Genomic DNA, 16582 nt, shown 5'->3' on the forward strand with positions numbered 1-16582 from the left:
ACTTTAAACGGTGTTAAAAGTTTCTGTTTACGAGAAACCCTTGAATTTTTAAGGACGTATCGATTCCCTTCTCCACAGCCTTGCCTCGGTGGCCTGGCGGCCTCAGGCACAGTGGGGAGGCCCAGACTGGAGGGAGCCTGGGTTCCAAGGCCCCCAAGCACGGAATGACAGACACACACATACCCAGACACACTCTCAGGCACACAGGGACGCGATACCTGATACACTCACACACACACAGCTAGTCACACACAGACTGACATGGCCTGACACAGACACACATATCAGGACACACAGAGACCCCTCCCTGACACTGACACACACATACACCAGTGTGTGTATACACACTGACATGGTCTGACACACACACAGACTCACATCTCTGATACAGGTTTACATTGACCCCCCTCCCTGACACACACACACCCACCCACACACGCACACTCCTAGTTACACACACTGATATGGCCTCACAAAGACACACGCATTGACATGCCCTGAGACCCACACACTCCCACACATAGTTAAACGCTTTGACATGGCCTGATTCATACACACACACACACTGACATGGTCTGACGCAGACACACAAGAGACCGCCCCTCCCTGACAAATGAACACACACACCTAATCACACACACACTGACATGGCCTGATGCACACAGACTCACATCTCTGACACAGGTTCACAGGGACTCCCCCTTCCCTGGCACACACACATACACACACCTAGTCACATACACTAACATGGCCTCACATAGACACACACACACGACCTGACACACACAGACACACGTATCTGGACACACAGAGACCTCCTCCCTCATACACAGACACACACACCGACATGGCCTCGCTCTCTCTCTCTCACACACACAAACATACACACACGCATGGCTACACACACACACTCTCTGGCATGGCCTGACACACACAGGCTCACATCCTTGACACACAGAGCCCCCATGTCCTGACAGCCCTGATGCCTGACACTCCTGAGCACCTGTGTACACACCCTGGTACACAAAGATCCTCATCACTGCCCTAGATCCACATAGCAAAACACACACCTAGTGACACCCATTGACACTTTCTGCCCCACAGACCTTGATCACAAACAGGGCTGGCTATGCCCATTGGGCTCTTGCAAGCAGGTCCCAGAGCCACTGGGACCCTTGCACAGTCACTCACGTGATCACACTCCAAGACACACACACAGACCCATATACACTGACACTGTACTGTTGTCCAGGCTGGAGTGCAGTGGCGCGATCATGGCTCACTGCAACCTCCACCCCCTGAGCTCAAGCCATCCTCCCACCTCAGCTTTTGGAGTAGCTGAGACCACAGGCATGCATCACCACGCCTGGCTTTTTTTTTTTTTTTTTTTTTTTTTTTTTTGTATTTTTAGTAGAGATGGAATCTCATCATGTTGCCAGGCTGGTCTCGAACTCCTGACCTCAAGCAATCTGCCCGTTTCAGACTCCCGAAGTGCTGGGATTATAGGCGTGAGCCACCGCATCCGGCCTACACTGACACTTTTTTTTTTTTTTTGAGACGGAGTCTTGCTCTGTCGCCCAGGCTGGAGTCCAGTGGTGTGATCTCGGCTCACTGCAAGCTCCGCCTCCCGGGTTCACGCCATTCTCCTGCCTCAGCCTCCCAAGTAGCTGGGATTACAGGCGCCCGCCACCATGCCTGGCTAATTTTTTGTATTTTTAGTAGAGACGCGGTTTCACCGTGTTAGCCATGATGGTCTTGATATCCTGACCACCCGCCTCGGCCTCCCAAAGTGCTGGGATTACAGGCGTGAGCCACCGTACCCGGCTGGTGTTTGTTTTTTCTTTTTCTTTCTTTCTCTCTCTCTCTCTCTTTTTCTCTTTCTTTCTCTTTTCTTTCTTCCTTCCTTCCTTTCCTTCCCTCCCTCCCTTCCTTCTTTCTTTCTTTCCTTTCTTTCTTTCTCTCTCTCTCTCTTTTTCTTTTTTTCTTTTCTTTTTTTTGAGATGGAACCTCGCTCTGTTGCTCAGTCTGGAGTGCAGTGGTTCGATCTCGGCTCACCGCAACCTCTGCCTCCTGGGTTGAAGCAGTTCTGCCTCAGCCTCCTGAGTAGCTGGGATTATAGGCGCCTGCTACCATGCCTGGCTAAATTTTATATTTTTAGTAGAGATGGGGTTTCACCATGTTGGTGAGTCTGGTCTTGAACTCCTGACCTCAGGTGATCTGCCTGCCTCGGCCTCCCAAGGTGCTGGGATTATAGGCATGAGCCGTGCCTGGCCATGGTCTTTATTTTCTTCCCACACCATGTTCCCAGTGCTTGGTATAGGGCCGGGCAGGCACCTTCTCTACCTCATTTGTACCTTAGGTACAAAGTCAGACCCAGTCTCTGCTGCACAACATACAGATCCACACAAAAAGATTCTTGCTTTGTTTTTTAAATTTATTATTATTTATTTATTTATTTATAGATGGAGTGTCGCTCTGTCGCCAGGAAGGAGTGCAGTGGCGTGATCTCGGCTCACTGCAACTTCCGCCTCCTGAGTTCAAGTGATCTCCGGCCTCAGCCTCCCGAGTAGCTGGGACTACAGGTACACGCCACCACACCCAGCTAATTTTTGTATTTTTAGTAGAGATGGGGTTTCACCATGTTGGCCATGATGGTCTCAATCTCTTAACCTCATGATCTGCCTGCCTTGGCCTCCCAAAGTGCTGGGATTACAGGCGTGAGCTCTCTCTCTCTCTTTCTCTCTTTCTTTTTGAGACAGAGTCTTGCTCTGTTCCCCAGGCTGGAGTGCAGTGGTATGGTCTTGGCTCACTGCAGCCTCTGCCTCCCAGGTTCAAGTGATTCTCCTGCCTCAGCCTCCCTAGTAGCTGGGATTACAGGCATCCACCACCAAACCTGGCTAAGTTTTTTATTTTTAATAGAGACAGGGTTTCACCATATTGGCCAGGCTGGTCTCAAACTCCTGACCTCAGGTGATCCACCCGCTTTGGCCTCCCAAATTGCTGGGATTATAGTATGAGCCACCGCGCCCAGCCAGACTCTTGCACCTATCATGACCTGCATTTCTTCAGTGTCCCCAGAAGACATCAGACCCATCTAGACACCCACAGACACACTGCCCGCCACACAGCCTAATACAGTATTGTGACAAGCAGCATATCGTTTCTGGGACATTTACACACATACTCACGTACACATGCACACTTTTGTGCCTGCTTGCAAGAGCCCAATGGGCACAGCCAACCCTGTGTGTGTGCGCATCCCCCGCCCGGGCTCTGACACCCCCTTTAACAGACAATGCATAGCTGAGAATTGCCACAGCTTTTTGGCCCAAGAGAGCAAGAAGGTGCTGGTTGCACCTGGCAGCAGGCAGGTGTTTTGTCTCAGCAGGAGCTGCCTGGGGGCTGTAGGCACTGCCTCCCCACCCACCCTGAGGGTTACCAGAGGGCTTCCTCTCCCCTTGCTCCAGGGTCCCCAGCACTACCTCTCCCCCCAGGCCTTTATGTTCTGAAAATGAGGAGTCAGGGCCTGCAAGAGGGGCTGGAACCTCACCAAAGTGTGTCTGTGTGTACGCGTACGGAGGCCCTCATGCCCAATTCTGTCCCTGACAGCTGAGCTGTGGGTCTTCTGCTATATTCGCCTATGTCGATGATCAGGGCCACATTACAAGTGTGCGTGTGTGGGGGCATGTAAGGGATATGGGTGTATGTGTGTGATCCCTGTGTGCATGGCTAGATGATTCTCCCAGGGGGGTTGTCAGCTGCCTGGGCATCAGACAGTTGGTCAGTGTGTCCAAGGCCTGTGGGTACATCTGGGCAACCCAGTGTGTGTGTGTGTCTGTGTGTTGTGTTGTGACAGCCAGTGTTGCTGTGTATCTGTGACACTGCGTATCTCTTTGTATTGGGGTCCTTTGCATTCACTTCCAGGTGTTTGGTGTGTGTTTATGTGACATTGTGTATCTTCCCTTCATTAGTGTCATTCTTATTTTTTTTTTTTTTCAGACAGGGTCTCACTCTGTCACCCAGGTTGGAGTGCAATGGCACTATCATGGCTCACTGCACCCTTGATCTCCCCAGGCTCAAGGGATCCCCCCCACTTCAGCCTCCTAAGTAGCTGGGACCACAGGCATCCACCACCACACCCAGCTAATTTTTGTATTTTTGGTAGAGAGGGGTTTTGCCATGTTGTCCAGGCTGGTCTCGAACTCCTGAGCTCAAGCAATCCACTGGCCTCGGCCTCCCAATCATCAGTGTCATTCTGTACATCGGGGTGTACTGCCACAACTGCCAATGTGTTCTGGCACTGCGATGTGTGTGTTGTGTGTGTCTGCGTGTAGGAATTGTGTGTCTGGAAGGTGTCAGTGTGTGGCTGTGTGATCTTGCATGTGTCTGTGTTCTGCAGGAACATGCGTCAGTGTGTGTGCATCAGTGTGCATCTCTATGTGTCATGCACTGGTGTGTCTTCGTGTATATCAGTGTGTGTCTACGTGACGCCTGCGTTGGTGTATGTCTGTACATCCTTGTTGTGTGCCTGGATACCATGGTGGGACGGTGCATGTCAGAGCGTGGGTCGTGGGTGTTTTCCCCGACTGGTGTGTGTGTGAGTGCTCGTGTGTAGGGGTTGTGTGTCTGTGCCTTGTGTGCATTGGTGTCCGAGTGTGCTTTGTGTTCGAACGCGGAACGTGTGGCCAGGCGTTCTGGACGTGACATGTGTAGCGGGGTCCGAGTCCCGCTGCGTGTCAGCGTGTGTCTGCGCTGGAACGCGGGCCAGCACGTGTCAGGGCGGCCGCGTCGGTGTGCGCCCCCGCGCGCGCGTGTGCGTGTGTTCGTGTGTGTGTGCATGTGTGTGCGTGTGTGTGTGCGCCGGCCGCCGCTCCCCCGCCCTGCCCGCCCCTCCCCGCGCCCCTCCTCCCGCCCGCGCCGCCCGCCCGCTCCCTCTCCCCGGAGTGCGCCGCTTCCAAACTTTGTCTAAACTTTCACTTTCACAGCGCGGCGGCTGCGGCGGCGGCGGCGGCGGGCGAGGGTGACCGGCCGAGCGGCGGCGGCATGGAGTAGACGCGCGGCGGCAGCGGCGGCGGCGGCGGACGCGAGAGGCAGCGGCGAGCGCGGCGGCGGCGGCGGCAGCGGCGGCCCCGGAGCCGGCGGGGCCGAGCCTGCGAGCGGCGAGCGCGGAGCGGCGCCGGGCCGAGCGCGGGGCCGCGGGCCGGGCGGGCGCAGCGCGGCGGAGGCCGGAGGAGCCGAGCCGGAGCCCGAGCCCGAGCGCGGCCGCCGCCTGCCGGGCCTCCCCTCGCCGCGGCCGGCCGCCGCGCTCCCGCCCGGGCGCCCAGCTATGTACTCCCCGTACTGCCTCACCCAGGTACCGGCCGCCGCCCCCGCGCGACCGGGGGAGGGGAGCGGGCGCGGGAGGCCGGCCGGCGGCGCGGGCGGAGGGGACGCGCGGCGGCCGGGAAGGGGGGGCCGAGAGCCCGCGGGCCGCCGAGGGGTGCAGGCTGTGCAGCGGGGAGCCCAGGCACGCGTGCGGGCGTCACCGTGCGCGTGCGACCCTGGCCACCCGGCGGACTCCTTTTGGGGGATCCGGGGGTGGCCAGCTGCGTCGTAGCGCTGCCCCTGGAGCGCAGGCGGGAGTGCGTGTACGTGTGTGTGTGTGTGTGTGCGCGCTCGACTGGGGTGCGATGGGCAGCGGGACTCCGGCTGACCTGTGGGCTACTGTAGCGCGCACCTGGGCAGCGTGGCCGCTGGCAGTGTTAGCGGGGGTGACAGAGTGGCAAGAGGGTGGTCCCGAGGGCGCAGAGGGGACACTGGGTCCCGCGACGCTTCCTGGGGCGGGAGCAGCGGTTCCCGAGGGTGGCAGTGGCCGGTGTGCGTGGCGGCGGCCCTTGCGTGCGGCCGGGGTGCCTGGGGCGGGCCGAGCGGCCCGGGCGTCTCCCCAAAGTCTTTGTTCAGGCCTCACATGGGAGCGGGGCTAAGAAAATGGCGGGGCTCCCAAATTTCGGAGGGGCAGGGGAGGGGAGAGAGGGGCGGGCGCGCTGCCAGCCGTGGCCGCGCCTCTCCGACCCCGGACGTCGCAGCCTCTGCCACCCCACCCCCAAACTTTCCTCGGTGCAAACTTTCTGGCCCCAGCGACCCGGGCTGCTGCGGAGTGGACCTGGCAGGCCTGGGGAATCCCGTCCCGTCGCCTGGAGGCGGGAGGGGCGGGAGGCAGCCGTGGACACAGCCGACAGTGCTGCGGCCACACCGTCGGGTCAGCCTCGGGCACAACAGCGCCGACCTTGGCGCGTTGCTAGAGCGCGTCCCGCCTGCAGCGAAGTTCCCTGCGCGGCGCACGGCTGCGCTGCGGCAAAAGCTTGGAGGATGGCTGTCCGGCCACCCAACTCTCCCCGGGCTGTGGCCTGAGGCTCTAAGAGGGCACAGAAGCTGCCCAGAGTCCCACAGTGGCCCTGACAGCATTGCCTGCAGGGCCAGGCCACAGCTGGTAACAGTCTCCGAAGAGGGGACATCTAGGGGCTGCTTAGCCCTGCTGCCAGCCAGGCCTGCATGTGGGGGTTCTCTAGGCCAGGCCCTATTTGTCCCCTCTGCCCAGCCTGATCCCTGTCAGCCATGTGCCAAGTGTGTCCACAGCTTACAGTGGCAGTCCACATGAGTATGGCTCCTACTTTGTCTGGGTCGTACCGGGAGTGTGCAGTGGTGTCAAGGGGCGAGAGGTTTGTCGGGGTGTGTGTCAGCTGTGGCTACACCACACTCCTGTATGCACAGGTGAGAGTGTATGCAAGTGTGACTCAATCTAGAGTCTGTGTGTAGCCCCTGTGGGCCGGCCATGGGCAGGCCTGCGTGGCATGGCCGTGTGTATGGCCCAGGGAGCGGGTTTTCCTGTAGAAAGCAGGCCCAAGTACGTGTTGGCGAGGGCGCACCGGCATGCATACATGCTGCAGTGTGCATGCAGTTGTGAGCAGGCACCCTGAGCACCATGGCAGTGTGGGGAACCCCCACATCTGCACCTCCAGTTCCACAGCCACTCCATGTTGGGCGCCCCTCACAACAACTGCCTACCCAGCGGTGTCTGAGCTGGGCCTCTTTGGTGCTAACGCTTGGCTGGGCTGTGTGGCCAATGTTTGGGGCCTAGTGGGACCAAGACCCTACGCTCAAGCAGCCCCTTGCCCACCAGGCTGCCAGCCCGGCTTCCCATGCCAAGCACACCAGACATCTGAGTCTGCTCCCCCATGGCTTGGGTGAGACACCCGCCCCTCAGATTTCACAGCACCCTGAGAGAGAAAATGCCCACGGATACGCCGGTGACACGGCTAGGAAGGGGCTGGGGCGGCTGCGAGACCCAGGGCGATGGCCGGTGCTTGGCTCTGTGTGACTGTAGGCCCAGGTTACGACAGTTCCAGTGTGCCAGGATGGCTGGAGAGGGGAGTGGGCATGGTGTCACCAGGCTGCCAGCCCTTCATGGTGGGCAGGGAAACCCTTCAGCTCTGGGCAGGTGGCTGCTGTCGGCTGGTCAGTGGGGTCTGGCCTGCCCCTCCCTAACAATCACATCTCTGTTTTTACAGATCTTTCTGCTTCGATAGTTTGCCCCACTGGTCTCTGTTTTTCTGACAACCTCTTTCCTTTGCTGTCTTTTTCTCGTTCTGTTTTTATCGGTCTCTGGTGTACTCTGCCCTTTTCCATCTGTCTTTCTCCATCTCTGTCCTTTTGTATATCTCTGACTGTCTCTGTCTGTCTCTGTCTCTGATTCCAGTTTTGGCCCCATCTCTGCTCCCCCCTCCACTGGCGTCTCGGACTCTCTCTGTCTCTCTGGTCTGCCTCTCTCTCTTTCCCTCTCTCTCTCTCCCTTTTCTTTTTTTCAAACCAGAATTGGCTTCGATTTTAAAGTCAATAAATGATTGAGCAGGAACGAGCTTGGAGCAGCGGGGCCCTGGCGGGGAAAGGTACTGTGGGCGAGGGGGAAGGGCGGGGGGAAAAATCTCCTTCTAGAAAAAGCATCGAAATTCAGGGCGGCCGGGCGGGGCGGTTGCTGGAGCTGCTGGAGTCCATTGTAGCCACAGTCCTGAGTCTCAGGCAGAGAGAAGGGTGGGGGGTGGATGGATGGACCCCCCCCATCCCAACCCCGCCAAGAAACAGAGACACAACCAGGATGTGAACTCATGTACACCACCATCACCGCCAAGATGGGGATGTAAGTGTCCTGTTCACACCGATGTCCAGACCCATGACCATCGACGAGCCTACAGACCTACAGACACAGGAAACTGACGACTTTGTGTTCACACTGTCACACACACCCATTAACACACACGCACCTCTTGAAATGGGACACGTATATTGGTGTAGGCTTAGAGACACAGCAGTACCTCTTTGACGCACATATGGACACAGGAAACTGGACTTGTGTTCACAACCACCCCCAGCGCACACATAAACACTCACAAACCCCTCGAGATGACACAGATAGCGACGAAGGCACATGGAGACCATGACACCTCCCAGACTCATGGAGCCCTGAGCACATGCTTGGATACAGGCAGACACAAATGTGTGTTCACCCCCACACACGCTCACATGGACCCAAGGACGGACAGGCGGATGGATGGATACACATCTTTACATAGAGACATAATGCAGTTGGCTCGCCCAGGTGTGTACACAAATACCTTTTCTTTTTCTTTTTTTTTTTTTTTTGAGACAGAGCCTTGCTCTGTCGCCCAGGTTGGAGTGCAGTTGCGTGATCTCGGCTCACTGCAACCTCCGCCTCCCGGGTTCAAGCAATTCTCTGCCTCAGCTTCCCGAGTAGCTGGGATTACAGGTGCCCGCCACCACGCCCGGGTAATTTCTGTATTTTTTAGCGAAGATGGGGTTTCACCATCTTGGCCCGGCTGGTCTTGAACTCCTGACCTCGTGATCCACCTGCCTTGGCCTCCCAAAGTGCTGGGATTACAGGCATGAGCCACTGCACCCGGCCACAAATACCTTTTCAAACACACACACACACACACACACACACACACACGCACGCACCAATGCGTGCTTCCCCCTCCTTGCCACAGGGATAAACAGGCAAACATGCTGACATTTGCTGACACACACAAAGACATACATGGGCGCACACACGGATACACCCGCTCTCAGACACGCAGCGACCTACGCCCATTTTCCTGGCCATACACGCAGCTGAACGTTCCTGTACTTTTGTGTCTGCATAGCTCCCCCCACACTCCTTCCATGGGAGGGGGATGGCTGGGGCTTCCCTGATGCCCCCTTCCCCCAGCTTTCTCTCTGGGTCACTCTGGCCACCCCTCTGTCCTTGTGAAGCTATAGCTCTCTGTCCCTGCTCCGGCCTGGTGCCCGGTTTTCATGGCACTTGGCATTTTCTCTCCAGCTCTGGCCCTACCTGATTCATGCCCACTGCTGGGGTGGGAGGTGTGCCCAGGTGTGGGCCCGGTTGGGGTAGCTCATGAGATGAGCTGGGGCTCCGTGAGATGTTTTGATGCTGGGCTGAGCTCAGAGCCGAGGGCTCTGCTGGGAACAGGGTGCTCCAGTCTCCCTAGGGCCTGGAATGTCTTGTATAGCCTCAAGAGCTCCCAAACAGAGGCTGCGGGAGCAGAGTCAAGGGCTAGGCTTTGCCATCAGACAGAAATGGGCTCGAGCTCCAGCTCTACATGTTCTAATCTTGCGACCTGAAGCACAGGATTTTCCTGGCCTGTAAAATGGGCAAAAACCAGTGTCTATCTCTTGGGCTGTACTTAGGCTCAATGTGGTGCCTGGCACATAGTGCATGCTCCATAAATGGTAATTGTTGCCAATTGTTGGTTGTCAACCTCCCAGACCCTCCCAGCTGAGAGAGGGATGCCTCTGAAGGGTAGAAGAGAGGATCGAGCACCTTCCAACCGTAGATATCCAAGTGGACTGCCTGGAGGAGGAGGAGGCAAGAGGAGAGTTTGGAAGGATGAGAGTTTGCACATGGCCCAGCTCTTTTACCTTTGGATGGGGGCCTGAAGGCCAAGCAGAGGGCGGCATGACTTCAAGATAGGGGAGAGATGGTGGGGGAGGGTGGGGGGCAGGAGGGGAGAGACGAGGCCTCCACTGTTCCATGAGGACCAGATACCCTGGTTGGGGGCCCTGAGTCCTGGTATAAGAGTATGTGTGCATGCATTCATCCAAATGTATGTGGGACAAAGAAACCCGGTGCCTTTAGATGATGACTTCAGGGACGTCCCCAAGCTCCAGAACTTTCTGCGTCTGCACCTGGGCATTGACACCTGGACCTGCCATGGAGACAGGACACATGTGCAGGACCCTATGTGGACACTTGGCTGGATCAGGGCGCATTGCGCGTGGGAGCAATGCTGGGTGTTTGGCTGTGGCGCCGTGACTGTGGGCAAAATGCCCCCATGGTTGGTGTCTTGACTGCCGTCCTCCCCATCTAACCCACAGGGAGCCTGGCCTTTTAAATCTGCTCAGATATTGTCTCCCCCACCCCCATGAAGCTGGAATCTGGGGACTTGCTGGACCAGAGAGGTAGGGGAGGCTGGGCACTTTCTCCAATGCGGTGCTGAGGATGGACCTTCTGTCCCCTCCCTCCCAGCTGGGGTGGGGAAAAGGAGGGGGGTGTCTTCATTTTCTTGCCCCCAAAGCCCTGGATGTGGGGGCTAGTGGGCCAGGGGGACAGCTGTGAGCCACTATCTGGGTTCTCCCAGATCGGTGTGCGTGTTAATCGGCATGTCAGGCCTCAGAGCCACCATTTTCCCGCGAGTGTCTATGTGGCAGCGTGTGTCTGCCCGGGTCCCTCTCCATGCCTCTCCATGTCTCCCAGTGTCCATTACTGGGTGCTACCTGCATGTGACTCCACGGATCATCGCACGTCTGTCTCTTGTGTATTTGGTAGTGGGGGTCGGGGAGCGTGCCACCACGCGTGTCAGCGTGCCGGATGTAGTCTTTGTGTCACGGTGGCGCTGCGCGCGTCAACGGGTATTGGTGTACCGGTCACCATCTTTGTATCTGCGCTTTGTATCTGGGGTGACAGTGTCCCAGCGACATGCGTCACATCTACAGCAGTGTTTTTCTGGGTGTCTGTGCGTCACAGCAAAGAGTGTATCCGTGTGTCTCACACACGTGTTGGCCTGTCCGTGTCAACTTGTGTCCACATACGTGTCAATGCACGTGTCTCCAGTGTCACCACCCTCATATCACTGTGCCTCCTGGGCTTGTCCCCGTGACGATCATTGTGGGTCTCACCCCACGGGCGCCTCTTCTGGGCATTCCCTTGGCCTCCGAGCACCATGCGAGATGCCTGCTATGGCGGCCGGGCAAGCGGCTGGGAGCGGGCTGGCTGCTCAGTCCCTTCCCATGAGGTCGAGCGGCCGCGGTGGCCTTGCTGGGGGCCCCGCCCGTGCCCCTGGCCTGGCGTGGACAGAAGCCCGTTGTGCGGCGGCGAGGTGCGGGCGTGTGTTCGGGCCGCCCACAGGCCTCCCTCTGTCTGCCCGGCGCACATTGATCTTGGCTTCTGCCTGTGTCCATTCTAGCCTGGCCAGCTGGGTGTCCGGCTGTCTCCGTGGGCCTGAGCCCACTATCCCCGCTGCCCCCATAGCCAGGCAGGCCCTGGGCCCCACACCCCTGGGCCACCCGCCATCCCTCCGAGGCTCTGAGGGCGCGGATTTGGAAACTGAGGTCCCCCCTTCTTTCCCCCTTTCTCTCTCTCTCTTTCCTCCCTCTCTCCTCCCCTCCTCCCCTCCTCCCGCTCCCTCTCTCCCTCTCTCTCTCCTCCTGCCAAACGCGTCTTGGCTCCGTCTGAATATCTCTCCTCCTCGATTTTTGGCTCCAGCTCTGGGCGCGCTCACTAAAGGAAGAAGGGCTAGCTCCCCAACCCCCCCTTCCTCACCACCTCCCCCCTCCCGAGGAGCCCCTCTGAGGGCGGGAGTGGCCTCGTGCAGGGGCCTGGGCCCCCTAAGTGGGCTTGGCCAGGGGGGCACAGGCCTGGCGGGTGAGGGAGCAGGGTGGACAGGGCCTGGCAGCCAGAGGGAGGCAATGGGCAGGGTGACTGAGCTGCCCGGCAGGGCGGGCGGGCAGGGAGGGGTCGGGGGCACGGAGCTGGGGTGTCTGGCTTCTGGTGGGGCTGGCAGGCCTCTGTGAGGCGCAGCTGTGCCCAGAACTCCAAGTTGCGTTTGCCACCACTACCGATGTGGCTGCGCCAGCCAGGGAGGGGAGGCGGGTAGCGGGCACTGCGGCGCTCTGCAGCCAATCGGAAGCCGGGGTTGCACTGGGGAGCTCTCCCCCCACTGGGCCCCACCCTGAGGGGAGCCGGGGGTGGTGGCCAGCAGCGGGCAGGGGGCAGTGCCCACCACCATCGCCAAGGACCCTGCCCCCTCAGCTGAAGCTCAGTGCCAGCCTTCCTGGCACAGATCGGGCAAGAGCGGGGATCTGTCTGTCCCCACCTGAATCTGTGTGAGCCAAGCTGGAGGAAGGGACAGCATGGAGGTGCACCCGACCTCCCTGGGCCTTTTAGTCCAAGGCAAGCAGGAGCTAGGGATGGGGGCCAAATTATCCAGGTGGTTCCGTCCAAATATCGGCTTCGGTCGAATCATCTCGGGGAGTGGGGGGGGGGTGTTTATTCTGGGTCCATCTCACACAAAGTCACACACTCTCACTGGCACATGCGGGCACAAAGAATCACGCTGACACACACTGGCATGCTGCACCTCCCTCAATCAAACAGACACAGGCGTCCCCATACAAAGAAGCTTGCCCTCACTCACAGACACCTTGAGGCACCCGGCCACACCCGAACACATCGATGCGGCATTACACACGCAGGGACGTGCACGTGGGTGCAGACACACGGGACACGCGCAGTCACACGATCACATGCCGTGAAGCACACAGCACAGACACAGGCTCTGCCACCGTCAAATGCCGACCCACAGGCACAGCTAGAAACACACAGCACACACACTCAGTCATAATATCAGGTGCCCAAAACACACACACATGAGCACCAATATACCCGCACACACCACCAAGCACACAGGTACACGCACATGCATGCAATAACACGCTCTCAGACACACAAAACACCCCACACACTCCCTAACCCAGTGTCACCCACCAGGAGTGATTTTGCCCATTGGGAAATGTCTGGAAACATTTTTCTTTTTTTTTTTTTTTAGAGACAGACTGTCATTTGTAGACCAGGCTGGAGCACAGTGGTGCGATCTCAGCTCACTGCAGCCCTGACCTCCCAAGCTCAAACGATCTACCCATCTCAGCCTCCTGAGTAGCAGGGAATACAGGTGCATGCCACCACACCTGGCTAATTTTTAAATTTTTTATAGAGACAGAGTCTCGTTATGTTGCCCAGGCTGGTCTTGAATTCCTGGGCTCAAGCAGTTCTCCCGTTTCACCCTCCCAAGTATCTGGGACTACAGCCGAGCACCACCATACCCAGCTTATTTTTTAATTTTTAGTAAAGACGAAGTCTGGCTTTGTTGCCCAGGCTGGTTTTGAATTCCTGGGCTCAGGTGATCCTCCAGCCTCGGCCTCCCAAGGTGCAGGGAGCCATGAGCCACCATGCCCAACCTGGAATCATTTTTGGTTGTCACACTTGTGGAGGGGGTGCTATTTACTGAGCGGAGACCCAGGATGCTGCTCAGTCCCCTACAATGGAACCCCTCAACCCTCGCCGACCACAAAGAATGATCCAGCCCCAAATGTCAGTAGTGCCAAGGTTGGAAACCCTGCCATGCAGCCCCAGATACACAGTAACACACACAGGCACAGCTAACCCTTGACACCCATTATACATGCACCCACATACAGAGTCACACCCAAAGAAGACGCCAGCTGACAGTGTCACACACACACACTCTCCCTCACCAGGACCCAGGCATTGTCGCATATATACCCCATTTCCCCTGCCAAACCCAGGCACAGTCGGCATGGCATGTACATAGTCTGGTGTTACCCCAGCACACAGGGATGAGAGCCACACCCCCACACACATTCGCACCTGGGCCACACCTGGTAGTGGTTGGAAATGGTGCCTGAGAGCTGAGACCTGCCCTGGTGGCACCTCCCCTCTGCTTGTCAGCCACAACCAGCTGTCTTTGCGCAGCAGCTACAGCCACCCCGACTTCTCAGGATAGAATTGGGAGCCCCAAATCCCTGCCCTGGTTTGTAGAGGCCTAGGGTGAGACAAAGCCTGGAAAAACCACATGCCCATCCCTGCCCAGGACACTCGCAGTCTTCTAGACTCAGTGGTCGAGGGCTCCACCCTCACCTCCTTGCTCCTGGCAGCCACTGAGAGAAGGGATGGGGACAAAGCTAGGTTCTTTTTTTTTTTTTTTTAAAACAGTCTCACTCTGTTGCCCAGGCTAGAGTGTAGTGGTGCAATCTCAGCTCACTGCAACCTTGGCCTCCGGGCTCAAGCAATTCTCATGCCTCAGCCTCCCGAGTAGCTGGGATTACAGATGTGCACTATCACACCTGGCAAATTTTTGTATTTTTAGTAGAGACGGGGTTTCTCCATGTTGGCCAGGCTGGTCTCAAACTCCTGGCCTCAAGTGATCTGCCCGCCTCGGCCTCCCAAAGTGCTGGGATTACAGGCGTGAGCCACTGTGCCTGGCCAACAAAGCTAAGTTCTGAGACTCCTGTCCTCCGTGGGGCTGTCTCACTAATCCTTTGGCCTTTGACTCCCCAGTTCTGACTCCAGAGAAAGACAGAAGAGACAGCGGTTGGCAGAATGGTAGAAGAAGATAGGATAATAGCAAAATAAATGTTTGTCCTAAAAATCGTAGCAACAGCTAATGTGAACTGTGTGCTTGCTGCGTTGCGCCCTTGCTAAGTGCCTTCCTAGCTTGTCTTCTTGAATCGTGTGTTCAGCAGGTACTGTTATTAGGAGAGTGGGGCCTGCAGAGCCAGCTTCCTGGGTTTGACTCCTGGCTCTGCCACTCACTAGCTGTGTAACTTCAGGCAAGTTGCTTAACCTCTCTGGGTCTCAATTTCTGTATCTAGGAAGCAGGGCTGTGGTAAGGATCTGAGAAGTTGGTTCACAGCACATGCTTTAAAACTGTGCTTGACGTGAAAACCTGCTTTGATTTTATAGATGAAAAACCAAGACTCAGAGTAGAGGTATCCAGTGCTAGGGTCAAGGGCGGGGAGCTCCTTCTTCAAGATCGTCACCACCCTAAATCCTGCCGATGGGACAAAATTGCAGCTTGTTCTCTGGCCTTTCCCAAATTTCAGAATGGGCCTGCACACCCCCACACCCCCACACCCCCATTTGAAACATGCCCTAGTGGTTGGCCCTTGAACTTTTCTTACCACTCTGACCTTCGGATCTTCTTCCATCCAAAGCTCAGAATAAAGGTGGATGATGGTCTCACCCCTTCTGCACCCCTGCTGGCCAGGCTTGCCCTCACCCTCGCAGGTCCAAACGTCCTCTTCCACACCTTGCTGGGCACCCAGCCGGAGCTCAAATGCTGGGGGTGCAGCCGGGAGCCTGTGCATTCCTTCGACAAATATTTACCAAGCACCTCCTGGGTGCCAGGCTCTGTTTTAGGCCCCAGGGGCTCGGCAGGGAGCAAAATCTGCAAAGATGCCAGCCCCGGTGGGAGGCCAGACTGTGAACCTGATAAACAAGGGAGTGTCCAGTCCTTGAGATGGTGCTAGGTGCTGTGGGGAGAACAGAGCCGGCCAGGCCCTCAGGAGTGCTGGGCAGCTGTGGTTTTAGCAGAGGTGGGCAGGGAGGCCTCATGGTGAGATGATGATTTTGAACGTTGCCTTTCTATAGCTCAAGTGCAGCCCACCAGGCCCCTTTCTCTCTCCAGGGGGCAGACTGGAGGTCAAGGGTATGTGGCTCAGCATGGCATGCCCATCATTTGCCCAGACCATGTTGCCTGTCATTTCTTCAATCTGAGCTCATCTATTATCCATATTTGTGGATATGCCATACGGTGCCCGCCCAAAACCTGGGGACAAGATGGCCGAGGCCTTTCCTTTACAGAAACTGGGGCTTGATGGGCACTGGGTATTCGCAACCCTGCTGCTCTGAGCTGGGGGATGGGGCAGGGGCAGCTGGTGGCCCAGAGTGGCACTTCCACCTGGGCCCCTCAATTTAGCTCCCCCGGGGCGGGCTGGGTTTATTTTTACCCCAGCCTGTCACCCTGGCAGTACCAGGCTGCGCCATCTTTGCAGGGTCTTGGGGATCTGCCCACAGCTTGGGGGTATCAGGCTTTGTCTGTTGGGTTCCCCAACTCCCACCAGGGCCCCAGATTCTCTCCAACCCCAAAGCTCCAGGCTCGAGAGCTCTGGGCTGGGGCCCGGCGGGGTCGGCACTGCAGGCTGGCAACCACCGTGCCCAGCCTGGTGGCATTTGGTTTGGCGCCCTGCCTGCCTGCCACCCCCACCCCATGCCCGGGCAGAGCCGAGCGGCTGCTGCTGCCAGTCTCCATTTCGAAGCTTGAGGTGGGGGTGGGGAAGTGCTGGGCGCCTCCAGGCCCCTGCTTGTCCCGTGCCACCTGGGGATCATCCCCCATGCCTGTTCCCTGGAAGGGCCGGGCTGCCTCTTCCGCTGCCCCTTTGCAGCCTGGAGCTC

At 57.6% G+C, this 16582-nt stretch overlaps 1 protein-coding gene across 3 annotated transcripts in view; it reads left to right on the plus strand.

Moving 5' to 3' along the window:
- Positions 1–16582, plus strand: part of NFIX (nuclear factor I X) — a 113552-nt gene that overhangs the window by 5063 nt on the left and 91907 nt on the right. For 2 of the 3 annotated variants that reach the window (XM_054539846.2, XM_054539845.2), the window contains exons 2-3: positions 2463–2582; positions 4986–5353. In XM_054539846.2, coding sequence (XP_054395821.1) covers positions 5327–5353 — 27 coding nt within the window. In that variant the 5' untranslated portion in view covers positions 2463–2582; positions 4986–5326. The remainder of the gene's footprint in view (positions 1–2462; positions 2583–4985; positions 5354–16582) is intronic. The other variant, XM_054539849.2, reaches the window with a different exon arrangement.

The sequence above is a fragment of the Pongo abelii genome, chromosome 20 (assembly GCF_028885655.2).
Source record: "Pongo abelii isolate AG06213 chromosome 20, NHGRI_mPonAbe1-v2.0_pri, whole genome shotgun sequence".
In the NCBI taxonomy this organism is placed as follows: Eukaryota; Metazoa; Chordata; class Mammalia; order Primates; family Hominidae; genus Pongo; species Pongo abelii.